Source organism: Macaca mulatta, chromosome 10 (assembly GCF_049350105.2).
Source record: "Macaca mulatta isolate MMU2019108-1 chromosome 10, T2T-MMU8v2.0, whole genome shotgun sequence".
NCBI classification, from domain to species: domain Eukaryota; kingdom Metazoa; phylum Chordata; class Mammalia; order Primates; family Cercopithecidae; genus Macaca; species Macaca mulatta.
Window position 1 is genome coordinate 21,264,168 of NC_133415.1, and position 21,341 is coordinate 21,285,508.

At 53.5% G+C, this 21,341-nt stretch overlaps 1 protein-coding gene and 1 long non-coding RNA gene across 6 annotated transcripts; one reads left to right on the top strand and one right to left on the bottom strand.

The window, feature by feature from the left end:
* The first annotated feature begins 1,623 nt into the window (after positions 1-1,623).
* OSM (oncostatin M) lies at positions 1,624-19,189 on the top strand. Of its 5 annotated transcripts, none has more exons than XM_077948959.1 (7): positions 1,624-1,705; positions 2,576-2,697; positions 12,514-12,631; positions 14,913-15,051; positions 15,301-15,440; positions 16,868-17,010; positions 17,552-19,186. In XM_077948959.1, the coding sequence occupies exons 6-7, from the start codon at positions 16,897-16,899 to the stop codon at positions 18,131-18,133; spliced, it is 696 nt and encodes a 231-aa protein (XP_077805085.1). In that variant the 5' UTR covers positions 1,624-1,705; positions 2,576-2,697; positions 12,514-12,631; positions 14,913-15,051; positions 15,301-15,440; positions 16,868-16,896; the 3' UTR covers positions 18,134-19,186.
* On the bottom strand, positions 10,471-12,167 carry LOC144331823 (uncharacterized). The gene is made up of 2 exons (XR_013399349.1): positions 11,888-12,167; positions 10,471-11,465 (listed from the first exon to the last, which is right to left on the bottom strand). It is a non-coding gene; the product is annotated as an uncharacterized LOC144331823 (long non-coding RNA).
* Positions 19,190-21,341: the final 2,152 nt, after the last annotated feature.

The window sequence follows — 21,341 nt, forward strand, 5'->3', positions numbered from 1 at the left end:
AAGAGATTGAGACCATCCTGGCCAACATGGTGAAACCCCTTCCCTACCAAAAAAAAGTAGCTGGGTGTGGTGGCACGTGCCTGTAGTCCCAGCTACCAGGGAGACTGAGGCAGGAGAATCACTTGAATCTGGGAGGCGGAGGTTGCAGTGAGCCGAGATCACACCACTGCAATCCAGCCTGAGTGACAGAATGAGAGACTCTGTCTAAAAAAAAAAAAAAAAAAAGGCTGGGCATGGTGGTATGTGCCTGTAGTCCTAGCTACGCAGCTACTCAAGAGGCTGAGGAGGGAGGATCACTTGAGTCCAGGAGTTGAAGGCTGCAGTGAGTTATGATCATGCCACTGCACTCCAGCCTGGGCGACAGAGCAAGACTCTGTCTCTCAATAAATTAATTAATTATAAAAACAGTACACCCACCGGGCGTGGTGGCTCACGCCTGTAATCCCAACACTTTGGGAGGCTGAGGTGGGCAGATCACGAGTTCAGGAGTTTGTGACCAGCCTGGCCAACATGGTGAAACCCCATCTCTACTAAAAATACAAAAATTAGCCAGGCCTGGTGGTGCACGCCTGTAATCCTAGCTACTCAGGAGGCTGAGGCAGGACAATTGCTTGAACCCGGAAGGCGTAGGTTGCAGTGAGCTGAGATCACCCCACTGCATTCCCGCCTGGGGGACAGAGGGAGACTCCATCTCAGAAACAAAACAAAACAAAATAAAAAATACCGGTATAGGACACTTACCATGAATAAAGCTTGCAAGACTAGAAGTTGCTCGGAGTGAGTCAGTGAGTGAGTGGTGAGTGAATGTGAAGGCTTAGGACATTACCATACATTACTGTAGACTTGATAAACACTGTATACGTAGGCTACACTAAATTTATTAAAAATATTTTTCTTTCTTCAATGACAAATGAACTTTCACTTACTGTAACGTTTTACTTTGTAAACTTTTATTTTTTTTAATTTTTAACTCTTGTATTAACACTCAGCTTAAAACACATTGTACAGCTATACAAAAATATTTCTTTATATCCTTACTGCATAAGCTTTTTTCTATTTTAAAATTAAAATTTTTAAAACTTTTTAAACATTTTTGTTGAAAAACTAAGACCAAGCTGGGCACAGTGAGTCATGTCTATAATCCTAGCACTTTGGGAGGCCAAAGCAGGACTACCTGAGCCCAGGAATTTGAGACCAGTGTGGGTAACATGGCAAGACCCCGTCTCTACAAAAACTAAAAATTAGCTGGGATACTGGTACACACCTATGCTCCCAGCTACTCAGGAGGCTGGAGTGAGAGGATTGCTTGAGCTCAGGAGGTCAAGACTGCAGTGAACTGTGTGTGTTCCACTGCACTCTAGCCTGGGCAACAGAGCAAGACCCTGTCTCAAAAAATAAAAACAAAAACCCACCAAAACTATGAACAGCACGCACACACTAACACACTAGCCTAGGTCTATACAAGGTCGGATCATCCAGACATCACTAGACGACAGGAACCTTTGAACTCTATTATAATCTTATAGGACCACCATCATATATGTGGTTCATCATTGACAAAAATGTTATGCGGTGCATGACTGTATATTCAACACATGCTCTTGTTATTCCTGTTTTACCCAGGTGGACATGAAGCACAGAGAGGTGAAGTGCCTTGCCCAATGTCACACAGCTGGGCAATGCGGAACCAGAATTCCAAAAGAAGGTTAGGAGTCCCCACAGGATCCTGGGGAGTTTCCTTGGGCAAAGAGACACTTTAGCTGAACCCTGAGGGACAGGAGATTTTGCAAGATCCCTTGCAATCCCAGCTGTCTGCGTCGGTGGCCAGTTGTCTGCTGCTGGTGGCAACAGATGTGTGGGCGGGCACGCGAGGCCTGGCCCTGGCTCCTTCCTGACCCAGGGCTGGCAGGGTGGGTATGTTGGGCAATGGCCGTGGTTTGCATCTCACTTTCTCAGGCAAGCCCTGGTACTGGGGTTCCAGAGCCAGGCTGCCTCTTATGGGGTACTCAGAGCTGCCTTCCCGGGGGTTGGTCATGGTGCCATGTGGATGGGTGTGCTTCATGGGTGTGTGTGCTGCCTGGGTGACTGTGCTGCAGGGGTGTCTGCAAGCTGCATGGGTGTGTGTACTGCATGGGTGCATGCCGCTTGGGTGTGTGTGGACCGCATTGCCTTCGCAGTGAGTGCAGACCTCTGTGTATACGTGTCTACAGATGAGTCTGTTTTGGCAGGAAGGTGCGCATGTATGTGAGACAGTTTACACACATGTAGAAGTGACGGTGTGTCCTGGTGTGGGTGTGTACTCAGACCTCTACTGGAGGTCTGGCTGGCTGTGGCTGTACATGTATCTGCTTACATAAGAACACTGGCTCCCTTTCTGCATGTGTGCCTGCCTGCATATATACGGCTGTATGTGTCTGTGCATCTGTGCATGTGTGTACACATGTGAGTGTTGGTGGGGGGGTCTGTGTGTCTGCAAGCCTGTTTTTCTATGTGTCAGGGCTGGTTTTGTATGTTTGTGAGAGTATGTGCACATGGAGGCATCTTCCATTTTTTTTTGTTTTGTTTTTTGAGACAGGGTCTCACTCTGTCACCCAGGCTGGAGTGCAGTAGCACGATCTCAGCTCACTGCAACCTCTGTCTCCCAGGCTCAAGCGCTTCTCCTGCCTCAGCCTCCCGAGTAGCTGGGATTACAGGCACGTGCCACCATGCCTGGCTAATTTTTGTATTTTTAGTCAAGTTAGTCACCATGTTAGTCAGGCTGGTCTCGAACTCCTGACCTCAGGTGATCCACACTCGGCCTCCCAAAGTGCTAGGATTACAGGTATGAGCCACAGCGCCTGGCCATCTTTCACGTTTTTGTGTTCACACATGTGCCCGTATGTACCCTCTTGTCTGCTTCTCTACCCTGAACCCACATGCCCTCAGGCCTCCCTGCCTCTCCCTGATCAGGGGACATTTGCTGCTGCACTGCCACCTCCCCCAGTGCTAGCTCCAGTGCCCAGCTCTCAGAAGGCCCAGCTCCCCTGCAGTCACCAGTACCCTCTACCTTCCACCTTCCTGCCCTGGATCCCTCAGCCTTGGCCTCTCCAGTTTCCCTCCTATCCGCTCCCTCCTCTCCCTCTCTGTCTCCTTCTGTCTGTAGCCAGAAGCATGCCTGCCCCTCCTTTCTGCCCACTGTGTCCAGAGCTGCTCAGCCTGGACTCTGCTCAGTCAGCCTACCCCGACACAGAGCCCCCGCACCCTCCCGGCTCTCCAGCCCAGTGCTCCTCCCCAGTCGGCACCCCATGCTTTCCAGGGACCGGATTCAGCCATGGGTGTCGTCTCCTCTGTTGCTGCCTTAGACTCTCCGCAGCTTCTCTGCCTCAGTCTCAACCCTAGTGTGTCCTCTCCCTCCCTGATCACAGCCTCCTGCTCACGAGACCTGCCTTTGAGACCTCCCAGCCTGTACCAGCTTTCCGGTTGGCGCCTCCCCATGCTTGTTCTCTCCCAAAGAGGAAAGCCGCCCTCCCAGCTGCCATCAGGCCATGTCCTAAGCCAGCATGCCTCGGCCTTTGCAACTTAAGTGAGGCTTTTCTGTGTCTATGAATAAGAGCTCTCAGATAAGTGCACAATAGGCAATAAAACAGGAAGAGCCAGGGGAGGCCCTTGGACTTTCTCCTGCCCCCTTGCCGTCTGACTCACTGTCTTCCAGCCCCCTTGGCTTTCCTGGGGTGGTTGTGTTTTTCAACTCTGCCTTAAAAAAAATTTTTTTTTTAATTGCAGTGAGCTTCACATAATATATAAAACCAGCCATTTTAAAAATGACTAATTGGCCTGGATGCCAAGCCTGTAATCCCAGCACTTTGGAAAGCTGAGGTGGGTGGATCACTTGCGCTCAGGAGTTTGAGACCAGCCTGGGCAACATGGCAAAACCCCATCTCTACTAAAAGCTAGCTGGGCGTGTTGGCATGTGCCTGTAGTCCCAGCTGCAGAGGGTGGCTTGAGGTGACTTGAGCCCAGGAGGTGGAGGTTGCAGTGAGCTGAGATCATGCCATGGCACTGCACCCTGGGCAAAGGAGCCAGACCTTGTCTCAAAAAACAAAACAAAACAAAACAAAAACAAAAACAAAAAAATGAATTCGGAGACCTTTAGTACATTCATAATGTTGTACAACTGTCTATTTCTGAAACATTTTCATGAATCCAAAAAGAAACCCCATATTCATTAATAGCCACTCCCCATTCCTCTCTCCCCCAGCCCCTAGTGACCACCAGTCTGCATTCTGTCTCTATGGATTTGCCTATGGTAGATATTTCTTGCAATGGAATTGTGTAATAGGTGACTTTTTGCATCTAGATTCTTTGGTTCTGCATATGTATGCTTGTATACGTGTGTATGTATGTCTTTGGGGTTCATCCACGTTGCAGGGTGTGCTAGTGCTCCACTCTTTTTTATGACTGAATAATAGTCCATGGTTTGGGTAGACCACATTTTGTTTCTTTTCTCTTTTTTTTTGAGACGGGGTTTCACTCTTGTTGCCCAGGCTTGAGTGTAGTGGCGCAATCTCGGCTCATTGCAACCTCCACCTCCGGGTTCAAGAGATTCTCTTGTCTTAGCCTCCTGAGTAGCTGGGATTACAGGCGCCTGCCACCACGCCCAGCTAATTTTTGTACTTTTAGTAGAGATGGGGTTTCTCTACAGATGGCCAACCATGTTGGCCAGGCTGATTTTGAACTCCTGACCTCAAGTGATCCACCTGCCTTGGCCTCCCAAAGTGCTGGGATAACAGGCATGAGCCACTGTGCCCAGCTGTATTATCTGTTAAAGGACATTTGGGTTGTTTTCGCCTCTCGGTTACTAGGCTCTGCCTCCTTGACTGTGGAGGCGCCCAGCACTTGTGTTTAACGACACATTATTCTGCCTTCCTTCTGTATATGCTTGTTCTGTGGACAGAGTGTCCTGGCCCTGGCCAGTCACCCTCTATCACCCATTGAATGGCCACCAGCAGGCCTTTGGATGGAGCAAGCGCTGATGGCCTTCTCTCTCCCTCAGAACTACCTGATTTGTTTCTCTTTTCTGTATCAGAATAAACACCCAGAGTTTCCTTAGTGTCTCTCCGAGAACAGGACGGGGAGGAAAGCCACCTTCCACAGCGCCTGTCCCAGGGCACTTCCCCCAGGCGGTGGTCAGCCTCCCTGGGAGCCCCCGCTCTGTGTCCCAGACTTCCCCTTGGGATCAGGGCTGTCATTTGTAGACAGCCCTACTGGGACCCTGGCCTCTTCCCACCATCTTCTGCAGTTGTCTCCTTCTTGGGCAAAGACTCTGAGGTTTTGCGATACTTGCTGTGCCCGTGCAGCTGGCACCAAGAGAAGGTTCTGAGTCCGACCAACTTCCTTCCTCCCTATCCTCCGTGCCTCCTGCCTCTATCTTCATGCTTGTGTGGGACGAAGGACTCCCAGCTCCAAGTGCCAGAAAACCAGCGCAGCTAGCAAAGAGGGGACCTGTGTCTTGTCCCATGTGGCTGGGACACACCACGTGTATGTCCCTGGCTTCAACAGGGATCAGGGCTCAGGGAGACCCCCCGGCCTCCCTGGCTGCGCCGGCCACATTCTTGTCCGCTCTGCAGGACCCCCCACCTCCGCCTGGGAGGCTGGGGAAGGTGGTTTTCCATAGCGGCAGATTAGTGATATCCCAGCCATGTGACAGACGTATGCTTCCTGAGTCTGACGTCATCCCAGGGAAGGATTCTGATTGGTCCTGTTCAGGACACAGGTGCATTGCTACACCACAAAAGCGAGGGTGAGTCAGGTGCTCCCTTCCGTGGCCTGGAGTGAGAAATGGGTGGTCCATCGATGGGTCTTCCAGACCCTTCCATGTGCCGGGTGTTGGCCCTTGTATGCACATGTGCGAGCGTGTGCGTTTACTCACCCTTCAAAACCTGGCTATAAAAAGACATTCGGTGCAGATTCATTTGATCAGAAGCCTTTTCCTTCTCTCTACTTTATCCTCCACTCCTACCCTGTGCCCAACACACACAGTGGGTACTCAAATATAGGTCAAATGACAGACTGAGAACTCACTGTGATCTGTCTGTTTTTGCAAAAGGTAGGACTGCCCCTTTCCACGAAGACCAATCTCTGTCTCTCAGACCATCAGGTGCCACTCGTGTGGAATTAATTCTGAAGCGAACTCTTTAAAAGCAGTACCAGTGACTTTTTCTTTTTTAGTCAATTTTCCAGGAAAGTGCTGAACTCTGCAGTGAGTGAAAGAGCAGATTTTGATTTCCCTTTAAACAAAATGATCACAAAAGAGAAACTCAGCATCTTTGAAATTGAAGTTTCCCAGAAACAGAATCACATGCTCTGATGGACTGTGATTGATAGAGCTCTGATTTCTTTGGGAGAGGGAACCGGGAGAATGGAAAAGGGTCTGAGAGGCTTGTTCCTGCCCACAGCGAGATGGCCCTGCACTTCCAGAGGCCTGGCTCTGGGTTCACCAGATGTGGGACAGGGACACCTCTGGGTCCTGGCAGCCTGGGAGCCACAGCTCACCTTTCCCAAGGCTTCTAAAGATGGCTGCAGCTATATAGCTATACATTCATCGGTTCACCAAGAATGTATGGAGAACTGCTGACCACGGTGGCTCACGCCTGTAATCCCAGCACTTTGTGAGGCCGAGGCGGGTGGATCACTTGAGGTTGGGAGTTCAAGACCAGCCTGACCAACATGGAGAAACCCTGTCTCTACTAAAAATACAAAATTAGCCAGGGTAATGGCACATGCCTGTAATCCCAGCTACTCGGGAGGCTGAGGCAGGAGAATCACTTGAACCTGGGAGGTGGAGGTTGTGGTGAGCCAAGATCACGCCATTACACTCCAGCCTGGGCAAAAAGAGTGAAACCCCATCTCAAAAAAAAAAAAAAAAAAAAAAAAGAATGTATGGAGAGCCTATTACATTCTGGGGGCTTTGCTGTGCTCTGGAGAAGCAATGGGGGTAGGGGCCACAACCACAGTATACACCCCCTGAGAGTTTCCAGTCTGGCTGGAGAGACAACCTCATAGTTGTCAAAATGTACACCTCTGAAGAGCATGGTGTGGAGGGATACGTGGTACTCTGGGAGGGTCCCAGGAGGTGGGTGGGGACCAGCCTGGGGTGAGGAAGGTCAGGGAGGTATTCCCTGAAAAGGTGCAGTGTGGACTGGATGTTGATGTCTAGGTGGCAGGTCACAGGTAGGGTGCTCAGGAAGTGGAACGGCATGTGCAAAGGCCCTGAGGTGACAGCTGCTCCCGGAAGGACTGAGGAAGGCCAGAGAAAGAGGCAGGCAAATGAAAGGTACTAGTGAGGCTGAGAGGTGGGCAGGACCTGGTGGCCGTGGTAATGACTTTGGCCTTATCAGAATGGGAATGGGAAGACAGGGACTGTTTAAGCAGAGGGAATGGACCCGACTGTGTTGTATGAGCCCCTCCCTAGGGGCCACAAGAGCAACAAAGCCCAGTGGGATGCCATCACCCCTCACTCCTCATCTTCCTCCCTCCCTGTCAGACTTCCAGCCACACCTGCCATTCTCTAAACTAGGCCTGTGCCGTCCTGCGCCCAGGCTGGCCTCCCACTGTGACAGGGAATCTCCTCCCTCTCCTGGCTCCTTTCCCAAGCTGTTGTTTTTGCTGTCCTCAAGCCACTTGGCAACATCAGTTCTGGACAACCCATTGGGCATGCGGGTCGATCCTGTGGCTCTAGGAGGGGTGCCGGGGTTCCAGTGTGCCTTTGCTCCCTCCCAGGTGTCTGCCTCCTAGGCCTCAGCTTCACCATCTGCAGGACAAAATAATGATACTTGTCTCCTAAAGTGGTTGCAAGGATTCAGTGCTTAGGACCGGGACCAGTACACAGAGGTTGCTCCAGAAGTGTTCCCGATAATGATGACCCCATTCACCCAAACATTTTTGGCCAGACTCTGACGTTTCAAAATAGGCATGGTATGTTGTCATCAAGAGAAAAGTGAGACTAGACTTCCTTATCCTTGTTTGATGCTGAGGGTTGTTTTTGGTTAGCATAGTATTTCAGTGCTTAGAGCCGCTAAGGGGCTCTGCCTGGCTCTATAGGGTTGTGGGCACTCTATGGTCATCTCACATGTCCCCTCATCTCAGGACAGGATCCCGGGCTCAAAGAGAGCACCAGGCCGGTCACAGAGTGGACAGTGGTGGGGCCTTGTCTGAGGACCTATGGATTCAGTTGCCGTGAGGCAGACATTTGGAGGTTACTGCACAGAACAGGGTTCCTTCTCCTACACCTGTGAGTGGACGCTCCAGGTCCCAGAAGAACTCCGTGGATGTTGCAAGCCAAGGGATCCCCCCCGATCCCAATGTAACCTCGATGACCTTCTGGGGAGGGTGCTTGGTGGCTCCTTGTTCACCCTAGGGTTTATGTAACACCGCCTTTCCCAATCACCCTCAAAGCCACCGTGTGACATAAGCAAATGCCCGCCTTCGTCTGCCCCGGCGGCTGGTGGGTAAGTGTGACCCAGCACCTGCTCCAATGTGCCAGGCGCTCACGTGCTCACCTCACTGCATTTTGCTGACTGTCCTACAAGGTGCATTTGCTACTGCATTTTAAAACATCCAGATGCAACTCACCTACCATCAAATGTATCATTTTAAAGTGTATGATTTGGGGGTTTTGGGTATATTCACATGGTTGTGCAACCATCGCCACTATGTAATTCCAGAATATCTTCATGACCTCCAAAGAAACCTCGTGCCCATTAGCAGTCTCTCCCCAGCCCTGGATGCCCCAGCCCCTGGCAGCCACTGGTGTATTCTCCGTGTCTCTCCATGTGCCTATTCCCGACATTTCCCATAGCAGAATCATACAACATGTGGCCTTTTGTGTCTGGCTTGTTTCAAGCAGCATAATGGTTTCAAGGTTCATGCATGTTGTGGCACGTGGCAATGCCTCCTTCCTTTTTGTGACTTAATATTCCTTTGTATGGATAGAACGCATTTTGTTTAACCATTTTCTATTGACAGACATTTGGGTTGTTTCCGCTGTTTGGCTATGCCGAATAATTGCTCCTGTGAACATTTGCAAGTTTTTGTGTGGATGTACGTTTGTTTCCTTCCTTCCTTCCTTCCTTCCTTCCTTCCTTCCTTCCTTCCTTCCTTCCTTCCTTCCTTCCTTCCTTCTTTCCTTCCTTCCTTCCTTCCATCCTCCCTCCCTCCCTCCCTCCCTCCCTCCTCCCTCCCTCCCTCTCTTCTTCTTGCCCTCTCTGCTTCTCTCTCTCTCTCTCTCTCTCTTTTCTCTTTCAGCATTTCGCTCTTGTTGCCCAGCCCAGAGTGCAATGGCACAATCTTGGCTCACTGCAACCTCCACCTCCCAGATTCAATCAATTCTCCTGCCTCAGCCTCCTGAGTAGCTGGGATTATAGGTGTGCGCCACCACGCCCAGCTAATTTTTGTATCTTTAGTAGAGATGGAGTTTCACCATGTTGGTCAGGCTGGTCTTGAATTCCTGACCTCAGGTGATCCACCTGCCTCGGCCTCCCAAAGTGCTGGGATTAAAGGCGTGAACCACCGTGCTCAGTCTCTCTCTCTTTTTTTTTTTTTTGTCCTGAGACAGAGTCTCACTCTGTCACTCAGGCTGGAGTGCAGTGGTATGAACATGGCTCACTGCAGCCTTGACCTTCCCAGGCTCAAGTGATCTTTCGGTCTCAGCCTCCTGAGACCTGGGACCACACAGGCACATGCCACCATGCTCAGCTAATTTTTAAATGTTTCGTAGAGATGGGGTCTCACTTTGTTGCCCAAACTGGTCCTGAACTCCTGGGCTCAAGTGATCCTCCAATCTTGGCCTCCCAAAGTGCTGGGATTACAGGTGTGAGCCACCGCGCCTGGCCTGTTTTCAGTTCTCGGGTGCATATTTAGGAGTGGAATTGCTGATTATATGATATCTCTATTTTTTTTTTTTTTTGAGACAGCGTCTCGCTCTGTCACCCAGACTGGAGTGCAGTGGCAGCCAATCTTGGCTCACTGCAACCTCTGCCTCCCAGGTTCAAGCAATTCTCCTGCTTCAGCCTCCCGAGTAGCTGGGACTGCAGGCGACCGCTACCGTGCCTGCATAATTTTTTGTACTTGTAGTAGAGACAGGATTTCACCATGTTGGCCAGGCTGGTCTCAAACTCCTGGCCTCGAGTGATCTGCCCGCCTCAGTCTCCCAAAGTGCTGGAATCACAGGCGTGAGCCACTGCACCCGGCCTCTGTGTTTAACCATTTGCGGAACTGCCAAACTGTTTTCCAATTTGGCGGCACCATTCATTGTAGAGTCCCACCAGCAATGCCCCAGGGTTCTCATTTCTCCATCTCCTTGATAGACTTGTGATCATCTACCTTTGATTATAGCCACCCTAGTGGATGTGAAATGGCTTCTCATCATGGTTTTGATTTGCATTTCCCTGGTGTTGAGCATCTTTTCACGTGCTTGTTGGCCATTTGTATATCTTTTTATTTTTATTTTTTGAGAAATGTCTATTAAAATCCTTTGCCCATTTTTAAATTGGATTGCTTGTCTTTTTCATTGTTGTTCAGTTCTGTCATTGCTGTTTAAAAAGAGGAAACCGAGGCTCAGAAGGGGGATATGACTGGTCCAGCGACACTGGGCTCACAGGCTGATTGAGATGGAACTTGGGTTGGTCTCCACCTCCCTCTCAGCAGATTGGGGGCCACCTTCTCTCCCCACTGGAGCACCTCTCCCCAGCCTCCAGTTTTGACCTGGCCCTGCCAGGCCATCTCAGGTTCTGTCCTTGCATTTAAAGGGGTAGGGCCCCCATAGCCGGAGGGTGAGCCGGAAAGCGAGGAAGCAGCAGTTCTGAGGAACCAAGCTGGTCCTCTCTTCCTCTCCAAATCACGCGGGCCTGGCTGACGTGGCCCGGGAAGAGGGGACAGCCCGGGTCCTGTGGTCGGGGAGCCTATTTATACTGGCCGGGCCATGTTGCAAGCTTTTCCTGCTGGTGAGAGGGACGTCATTGATTGCTGACCTCACCAGAAACGCTGACGCATCTTTCCTCACGCTTGGCTGGGATGGTCAGCAGCCAGGCCTCCTCACCTCCAGGTCACTCCCTGTCCTCCTGTGTATCACTGCACTCTGGATGCTCTGATGGTGGCCCCAGCCTCTGTGCCCTCCAGTCATGCCCTCCTCTTGCAGGCTGCATGGACCGAATGCTGTCTCCCCCGAACTCATGTGTTGAAGTCCCCCCGAACTCATGTGTTGAAGTCCTAACCATAGTGTGTCAGAACGTGACTGTATTTGGAAGTTGAGCCTTTAAAGAAGTAATCAAGGGCCGGGTGCGGTAGCTCACGCCTGTAATCCCAGCACTTTGGGAGGCCGCGGCGGACAGATCACTTGAGGCCAGGAGTTCGAGACCAGCCTGGCCTACATGGTGAAACCCCGTCTCTCCCAAAAAATACAAAAATTAGCTAGGCATGGTGGTGGGCACCTGTAGTCCCAGCTACTTGGGAGGCTAAAGCAGGAGAATTGCTTGAACCCGGGAGGCAGAGGTTGCAGTGAGCCGAGCTGACGCCACTGCACTCCAGCTTGGGTGACAGAGTGAAACTCCATCTCAAAAAAAAAAAAAAAAAAAAGTAATTAAGGTAAAATTGGCCAGGTGTGGTGGCACATACCTGTAATCCCAGTTATTCTGGAGGCTAAGGCAGGAGGATTGCTTAAGGCCAGGAGTTCAAGGCTGCAGTGAGCTATGAAAGCACCACTGTACGCTTAAGCCTGGGCAACAGAGCAAGACTTTGTCTTGGAAAAAAGAAAAAAGGAATAATTAAGCTAAAATGAAGTCACTGAGTGGGCCCTAATCCAATCTGAATGGTGTCCTCATAAGAAGAAGCAAGGCCAAGGGCGGTGGCTCACTTCTGTAATCCCAGCACTTTGGAAGGCCGAGGCAGGTGGATCACCTGAGGTTAGGAGTTCGACATCAGCCTGGACAACATAGCGAAACCCTGTCTCTACTAAAAATACAAAAATTAGCCGGGCATGGTGGCACATTCCTATAATCCTAGCCACTCAGGAGGCTGAGGCAGGAGAATCGCTTGAACCCAGGAGGCAGAGGTTATAGTGAGCTGAGATTGCGCCACTGCACTCCAGCCTAGGTGACAGACGTAGACTCTGTCTCAAAAAAAAAAAAAAAAAAGAGGTGATTAGGCCATGGACAAGCAGAAGGAAGACGAAGGGGAGATAGATACAGGGAGAGGCAGTCATGGACAAGTCAAGGAGAGAGGCCTTGGGAACGAGCGCTTGATTTCAGACTTCAGCCTCTAGAACTGTGAGAAAATAAATCTCTGTTATTTAAGCCCCCAGTCTGTGGTACTTTGTTATGGGAGCCCTCGCAATATAATCTACACGCTCTCCTTACCTTCAGTGACCCTGGGCCCTTGGCCCTGTGGCTGACACCCTCATAAGCTATGTGCAAAGAGTGGGGCCCTCATTTGAACGCCTTCTTTTCTGGGTGGGGTTTTTTTTTTTTTTTTTTTTGACAGGGCCTTGCTCTGTCATCCAGGCTGGAGTGCTGTGGCATGATCATGGCTCACTGCAGCCTCAACCTTCGGAGCTCAAGTGATCCTCCTGCCTCCACCTCCCTAGTAGCTGGGACTTCAGGTATGCACCACGATGTGCCGATAATTTATTTTTAAATTTTCTGTAAAGACACAGTCTCGAAGTCCTGGGCTCAAATGATCCACCTGCCTTGGCCTCCCAAAGTGCTGGGATTACAGGCATGAGCCACCATGCCTGGTCAAATGCCCCTCTCCTCTTAACAGTTTGTAGGTGACCTCAGACAAAGCAACCTCCTCTGTCTGTGCCATGAGGAGACAGCACGGCTTCCCAGGACCAAAGTGGGGATAGAATAAGATAAAGGCATGTGGCTGTTTCTCGCCAAGCATAGCGGTCGTTCAGCCGTAGCTGAGAATGCCCTGGAGCCCTCTGCTCAGATCTGGCGCTCCTTCCTTGAGCCAGTCCCTAAACTTCTCAGAGCTTCGGGCTCCTCACTGAAGTGAGCTGAGGCGTTTCTGCCCAGCAGCTCTCTCTCCCGTGGCTGTTGCAGGATGAGATTGGTGGCTGGGTGCTGTGGCTCATACTTGTAATCCCAGCACTTTGGGAGACCAAGGCAGGAGGATCATTTAAACCCAGGAGTTTATATCAGTCTGGGCAACATAGCGAGACCCCGTCTCTACAAAAAAATAAAAAAATTAGCTGGGCACAGTGACGCATGCCTGTGGTCTCAGCTACTCAGGAGACCGAGGCAGGGAGCCTTGCTTCAGCTTAGGAACTGGAGGCCACAGTGAGCTACGACAGCGCCACTGCACTCCAGCCTGGGTGACAGAGCAAGATCCTGCATTTAAAAAAGAGAAAAAAAGATGAGATCAGAGATGTGAAATGCAGAAGGATCCCCTCTTGGCGTGGCCCCAGGAAACGGCATTGTGGGGGTGGGCATGGAGATGAGGACTTTAGCGGAAGCGACATTCTCAGGATGAGAATCCAGAACTGGCCCCTGGGGGTGGCGAGGGGGAGTTATGAGGCCTGGTGTGGTGAGTCCCAGCCTGGGTTCCCAGGAGTGGGTAGGGGCTGAAGAGCAGCCTCCTGGGAGTGGGGTCGCCTATTTTTGCCTCTACTACGTCATCCTCAGACCTGGGAGTGGCTGGTGCAGCCTGGAACCAAATAAAGGCTTGTCGAATGAATGAATGAGTGATGGGGAGAATGGATGGCAACAGCCTTGGCGGTCACACTGGGCATCGGGAGCAGGCATGGACAGGGGTGCATCCAACCTCCTCCTTTCTGGCTGCCCCGGCTCTCCTTGCTCAGGTGCCCCAGACCCCATGCTCCCTCCAGCTGGAGCAGCTCAGGCCTCCCTGGCAGCCTCCAGGGGTCCCACCATGACTCCCCAGACTCCTGAGGGCCTCCTCCCACCCGGGGTTCCTTAGGGTGCAGGCCAAGGACCCTCCTCTGGGCCTGGGAGATGTACTGAAACCACCAGGCAGGGTCTATAGGCCTGGGCCGGCCTCTTGGCCTCCTTGTCTGCCTTCACCTGGGCCTCAGTTTACCCCACAGTAAAGTCGCAACTTGACTAGAGAGGCGCTGTTCCCAGGGCCCTTTCGCAGAGGACCAGCCTAAGATCACTATCTTTCAGAGAAAGTGAAACCTGGTCCCCAACCGTCAAGGCGGTAACTCCCCCTCCCGGCTTCCCCTCTGAGCTCACAGCTTCCCCATCTTCTCCTTCCCCCATCCCGCCCCCTTGACAGCTAATACTTGGAATCAGACCTTCATCTTTGCTTTTTCCTTCAAAGGTCTTTTCCTTTTATGTCCATGATGGCAGCAACCATGTGAGGGGGGCTGGGAAAGACTTTTCTCCTCATTTTATAGTTGGGGGTCTCTGAGGCCCAGAGAGGTTACGTGACTTGCCTCAGGTCATGCAGCACCTCAGCAGGCTTGAATGCTGGCCTCCTGTTTCTCTTGCTCCAAGTGTCCAGTTCTCCCCCGTGGAGCCTGTCTACAGAGACAGGGCCTGGCTTTGGGGAGTGGGCCTGGCAGAGGGTGCACAACGGGGCAAAGGAGACGGTCAGGAGCTGGGCTGGGGGATGCTGGTCCTGGGGCCTGAACCACAATCTCGGGGCTGCCAGCCTGCGTCTGGCTCTGTGCCCAGAGCCCGGTGGTTTCCGCTCGCAGATGTCTCAACAGCCCCGGCGAGAGGGCAGGAAGGGCACTCAAGAAGGAAGACGTCTCGCCCCCCTCAGCCCCCAACCACCATGTCCTGCGAGGCCAATGGCTCCTGGGCCGAGACTGGCCTGGGGCCTCCAGGGGCCCAACTTGAAGTCCCTCCTGCCCATCCCTGGCCCAGTTCCCCGAAGATGGCATGGACCCTCTTCCTCCCTGTTCACCCCAGGAAGGCTGAGGCTGCGGTTTACATCATCCTTGGGCGTAGGGCTGACCTCGAAGAACGAATTCGAAGAAAACAGGAGGAGGAGCGGGCATACACCGCGCCCAGCGCCCATTGGCCGCCTGTGGAAATTTTGGTTTTTGGGGTCATGTTCCCAGAAGGCCTGCCCTCCCCCCTCCCCATCCCCACCCACCTCATGAGGTGTTGGCCAATCGCCCCAGCGGGCATAAAGTGGCTGCCAGCCTGCAGGGCTCCCAGCCGAGAGGTGTCACCCCCAGCGGGCACGGGCCGGAGCACGGGCACCCAGCATGGGGGTACCGCTCACACGGAGGACGCTGCTCAGTAAGTACTTCCTTCCTCCCCGCCAGAACCCGCCTGCTGGGTCTGTCCACAGGCGCCGGTGGGGAGCAGAGGCACCCTCTGCCCTCTGGGACCTGGGGAGGCCGGGCGCCAGGCAGAAGGATGCTGAGAAGGGGAGAAAGCCAGAAGGTCAGGCAGAGAGAGCGGTCCACTGAGAACCTGGCATCTCCACAGGTAGGGAAGGGGCATCCCTGGAAGGCTTCCAGGGGGAGGTGATGTCGAGATGTAGAGGCAACTCTGGGAACCAGGGAGTGAGAGAAGAGGATGGGTGAAGAGGCTGGGCAGGAGAGGGAGGCTCAGAAGCTGGGCAGGGAAGTGGTGTGAGGTGTGGAGGGATTTTGGGGCCTCCAGCTTGCCCCGGATGAATAGAAAGTCAGCCGGCCCTGGGGGCCCCAGAGCCCACACAATCACACAGCACGCACAGCCACACCCACATGGCCACATGCACACAGAGCCATATGACGTCATCTACAGCCCTGCATCTCACCAGCCCAGGAACCCCCACATGCAGACCACAGTCCCCACGGTGAAGGGAGCAGATCTCCCTCATGCTGCACACAGACCCAGATGCACAGCCACACAGACACCCTAGTCCCACGTGCGCTGCCACACGCACAGGCCCCTGCCAGAGCCCAGCAGCAGATACCTGGGGAGGCGGCGAAAGTGCCCTGGGGTCGCTACGCCTGGGTGCCCGGCCCCTCGGCCCTCCCCAGCAGCCAGTCTTCCCCAAAGGGCCGGATGGTTCTTAGGACGGGAACGATGGTGTCACTGCCTTCCGGGCCATTGCGCCACAGGCCCCTTCCGACCACGTGGCTGCTGGTGCCCTGTTGGGGGTGGTGGAGAGCGGTAACTGTATCCACCCCCAACACCTCTGACAGGCTCACAGCATCCCTGGTGGGTCTGACAGAAGGAACCACTTATGGAGAGAGGAGGGAGGCATGAGAGGTCAGGGGAGAGCCCTGGCCTTTATGACCTGTGCAGGACCTTCTCCTGAGACTTGGTTTACCTGTCAGGAAAGTGGGAACATGGACTGGAAGGTCTCCCACATCTGTTCCAGGCTGTGCCTCTGGTTGAAAAGGCGGCCTCTCCTGGTTCTAGACAGAGCTGAGGGCACAAGCCACTCCCGGGCTGCCTGCCCTGAAGCCCTCTCAGGCCCATCTACCTGGATGGCCAGAGCAGCTGACAAGGCAGGGTCCTAGGCTGGTGGCCGGTCCTTAGCCCAATGGTCTTGCAGGGAGCCAGTCCCACCTTGCAGAGAGTCAGCTCCCGAGGTTAGAACGGTGCAGTAGGCAGGATTGGATCCAGTCGGGCGCTGCAGCCTTTGCTCAAAGACCTACTTGGTAAATCGCAGCCACTGTCTCAGTCCCTCCCACTGCTTGCTGTGTCAGGCCCTGGGCAGCGACTTACTGGGGAGATGATGGTGGCCTTGGTGGGCACACCTGTGCACACACCATGCCACACAGTGCCCAGCCCCCGGCCTCAACTACACAAAGTCCGGGATGAAGGAGGCACCTTTCAAGGCCCTCTTCAACCCCCTCCCCGAGGCTCCCATCTGTGGCTTTCCTTGCCAAGTTGGGTGACACCCCTCTTCTCTGCCTTAGGTCTGATCCTTGCACTCCTGTTTCCAAGCATGGCAAGCATGGCGGCTATGGGCAGCTGCTCGAAAGAGTACCGCATGCTCCTTGGCCAGCTCCAGAAGCAGACAGATCTCATGCAGGACACCAGCAGGCTCCTGGACCCCTATGTAAGCACCTGGGCCCTTGTGGCATCTGAGTCTCAGAGAACTGTGGGGTAAGGAAGGGAGTGAGAAGCAGGGAGGACAGGCCCAGCCTCACTCCATATGGCCAGGTAGGAGAACTGAGTCTCTGTGTTATTCCAGCCTTAACCCTGAGGAGCTAAGGCTGGCCCTCCAGCTTCCCTAGCTCTGTGGTCCCGGGGCGGGACTCCAGACACCACCACCGCCCTCATCTGCTTACTCAGTGTGTTTCCTGCACACCTGCCAGGCTCTGGTCTAGGCACTGGGATGTAGCAGTGAGCAAGACAGAGTCCAGCCCTCTTGAAGCTCCCCATTCTCCACAGGCATCCCACCAGCCAGGTCCCCAACATCCCTCCGACCTTGCCTGTAGTGATCTTGGGGTCCTCTTCCCTCTCAGGTCTTAGTTTCCGGATCCGTCCAGTGGGAGATTGGATAGGGGTGCATGAGGTCTAGCATTCCAAGGCTGACTTGTCTGTGAGTGTGGTCCAGGTCCTCAGCATTTACCCTGTGATCCTCCTGTTCCCCCCAGATACGTATCCAAGGCCTGGATATTCCTAAACTGAGAGAGCACTGCAGAGAGAGCCCTGGGGCCTTCCCCAGCGAGGAGACCCTGAGGGGGCTGGGCAGGCGGGGCTTCCTACAGACGCTCAATGCCACACTGGGCCGCGTCCTGCACAGACTGGCCGACTTAGAGCAGCATCTCCCCAAGGCCCAGGACTTGGAGAGGTCTGGGCTGAACATAGAGGACTTAGAGAAGCTGCAGATGGCGAGGCCGAATGTCCTCGGGCTCAGGAACAACGTCTACTGCATGGCCCAGCTGCTGGACAACTCAGACATGACTGAGCCCACGAAGGCCGGCCGGGGGACCCCTCAGCCGCCCACCCCCACCCCTACCTCAGATGTTTTTCAGCGCAAGCTGGAGGGCTGCAGTTTCCTGCGTGGCTACCATCGCTTCATGCACTCAGTGGGGCGGGTCTTCAGCAAGTGGGGGGAGAGCCCGAACCGGAGCCGGAGACACAGCCCCCACCAGGCCCTGCGGAAGGGGGTGCGCAGGACGAGACCCTCCAGGAAAGGCAATAGACTCATGCCCAGGGGACAGCTGCCCCGGTAGCCTCAGGAGCACCCCTTGCTGGTGAAGGATGCGGCAGGTGCTCTGTGGATGAGAGGAACCATCTCAGGATGACACCTCCCGGGTCCCCAAACCTGTTCCCCTCTACTACTCGCCACTGAGAAGTGCACTTTAAGAGGTAGGAGCTGGGCAGACCCTGCTACCTCCTCCAGGCTGGGGGACAGAGTCCGGCTGTTGAACCCCACCTAGCCCCAAGTTCCCCAGGCCCAGTGGGGTGGCCGGGCAGGCCACGCGGGGCCGACTTTCCATTGATTCAGGGGTCTGATGACACAGGCTGACTCATGGCCAGGCTGACTGCCCCCCTGCCTTGCTCCCCGAGGCCTGCCAGTCCTTCCCTCTTATGACTTGCAGGGCCGTTGCCCCCAGACTTCCTCCTTTCCGTGGTTCTGAAGGGGAGGTCACAGCCTGAGCTGGCCTCCTATGCCTCATCACGTCCCAAGCCAGACACCTGGATGTCTGGGTGACCTCACTTTAGGCAGCTGTAACAGCGGCAGGGTGTCCCAGGAGCCCTGATCTGGGGGTCCAGGGAATAGAGCTCAGGTCCCAGCCCAGCCCCGAAGTCGCCATGTGGCCTGGGGCAGGTCACTTTACCTCTCTGGACCTGTTTTCTCTTTGTGAAGCTAGGGAGTTAGAGGCTGTACAAGGCCCCCACTGCCTGTCAGTTGCTTGGATTCCCTGACATAGGGTGGATATTAAAATCTGCAATTGAGGACATGTGGTGCAAATGGTGCTGGGTGGTGTACACGGAGGTCTCCGTAAAAGGAGACCCACCTCCCAGCGCCGGGAAGCCCCAGTCTTGGGCCCTTGCTGCTGGCTGCTCCCCCTGGTGGTGAGTCCTGGAATTTTCTCACACAGGAGCCATTGCCCTCCTAGAGGGGGTCTCAGAAGCTGCGAGGCCAATTCCTTGGAGGAACATGACTAATTTATCGATTTTTATCAATTTTTATCAGTTTTATATTTATAAGGCTTATTTATGATGTATATTTAATGTTAATATTGTGCAAACATATATTTAAAACTTGCCTGGTTTCTAAAGCCTCTGTGTCTCTCGGTTGTCTTTGGGGAGAGGATTTGGGGTGGCCTTTTAGAGAGGGGAGGAACCCTAGGTGGGCAAGGCCAAAAGCATCCATGCTCTGGGGATGGGCTGGAGGTCTTTGCTCTGCCCAGGAAGGGAAATCACATGCCCCAGCCGCCGGGGGCTGTGACTGTGGTGGGGTGGGGTGGGGTGTCAAACTCAGACAAGGCATTGGTTATGGCCGAATGGGGCTCCCTTGACATATTGGGGATGAGGGGTGTCAAGATGTGGTAGCAAGAGGGGAGGAAGAAAGGCTTGAGTGTGTGGGCTGCTTCCGGGCCCCCATGGGTGTGTGGTTGAGGTCTGCATGCTGATGGACGTTGCATGCTGATGTGTGTTACATACCAATGTGTGTTGCATGTATATTTCTCTTACCTAATTTTGAAGCCTGGATGTCAGTGTCCTAATGGAGGTTCATGTCTGTATCTGTATTTATGAGTGCGTGCAGACATGGATATCTGGGTGTGTCTCTGCATGCGTGTCTGTGCATGTGCAAGCTTAGGTGTGTGCCAGTGTGTCCTCTCATATGTGTGTATGTTCCTGGATCACCCTGGGGGAACAAGGGCACATCCGGTGCCTGGAACATGAAAGGTGCCCTAGGCATTTGTGGAATGAATCAAAGAGTGAGTTCACAGCTACACCCCTGCCACCAGCATCCTGCCTGATGTGGAGTGAGCATGCAGCAGACATGAGGAATGGCTGTGTGCAAAGGAACGAAGAGACTTGGCTGGGCTTGAAATCATGTCTCAGCCCCTTTCCATCTATCTGGGTGACCTTGGGAAAATTCTTTAACATCTCTGAGCCTTTGTTTCCTCATCTGTGGAATGAACAAAAGAATAACAGATCCTGCCTCAGACAGGGCCAGTGACCTGGTTTGTGCTTAAAACTGCTTCCCGAAGAGCCCAAGGGGTTAGGGTTTCCATCTGGCTCCTCCCAAATGCCCAGGCGAGCATGTATAGACCGAAAACATGCTGAGGCAAGGGCTCCCAGAGGCAGGTGAGCTTGACTTGGATCGGTCCATGGCTACCCCTACTTCCTGAAATGGCAAAAAGAGCTGGGGATGGGATGGGAACAGGAGGACTTGACATTAGGGTGGAGGAGAGCCAGTGCAGAGCTCCCTGCAATAGACATGATACATTTTGCAGATGAGAAGACTGAGGCTCAGAGAGTCTGAGTGGCCAGCCCACATCCTTAGACCAAATTAACCGGGAATGGGCACAGTTTGAATTCAGGGCCGTAGGACTCCTGGGTGGGAGCATCTTCCTGGTACCCCTCCTCCTCTATAACTTGGCTGACAATTTCGTGAGTTCCTGAAGGCACAGAACTCCAGGGCAAGGGGCAGACAGACAATAGACAGGCACAAGGACCAACAGGAGCATCTGAGATTGCAGGATGAGCTCAGCAAAAATAAAGCAGGGTGATGTAACAGCAGCGGGAGAGCCAGGCGCTGCGAGTGGCCAGAGTGGCATCTGGAGAGGTGACGTCCACACTGTGGTCTGAGTGACGTGCAGATGGGGAGGTGGGAAGAGCTAGGGCAAAGGCTCTGAGCATTCAGGGATCAGAGTATCACGAGTGAGGGCATCAGGATTTACCCAAAGGCCCAGAGAGGGGAAGCATCTTGCTTAAGGTCACAGAACAAAGTAGTGCAGGGCTGAGGCTAGAACTCGAGGCCCCTAACCCCCAACCAACAGTCTTCCTGGGCAGCTGCCTGACATATTGCAGCCTATTTACCAAGTACCTAGCAATGGCCTCCCACAGCCCCCACTGGGCTCCCCCTCGCCCTCAGGGGTCCTACCGTAATGGCCATCTTTTGGCTCCCAAAGTGCCTGGGGCTCCTTCCTACCACAGGGTTTCTTCCTACGCTGTTCCCTCTGCCTGGAATGCTGTTCCCCATCCTGTTTGTCAAGTTAGCTCCTTCCTTGTAAGATCTCAGCTGGAGGATGCATCCTTAGCAATTCTTTCTCGCCTGTCCAGAGTCTGGGTCTGGGAACCTGGTTGCGCCCTCCCTTCCGGCAGCATGCACTCTGGTGTTCACATTCCCAACTGTGTCTCCTATTAGCATGGAGGACGGAGACTGAGTCTGCTTTGCTTGACGCTGTCCCTGCATCCGCATGG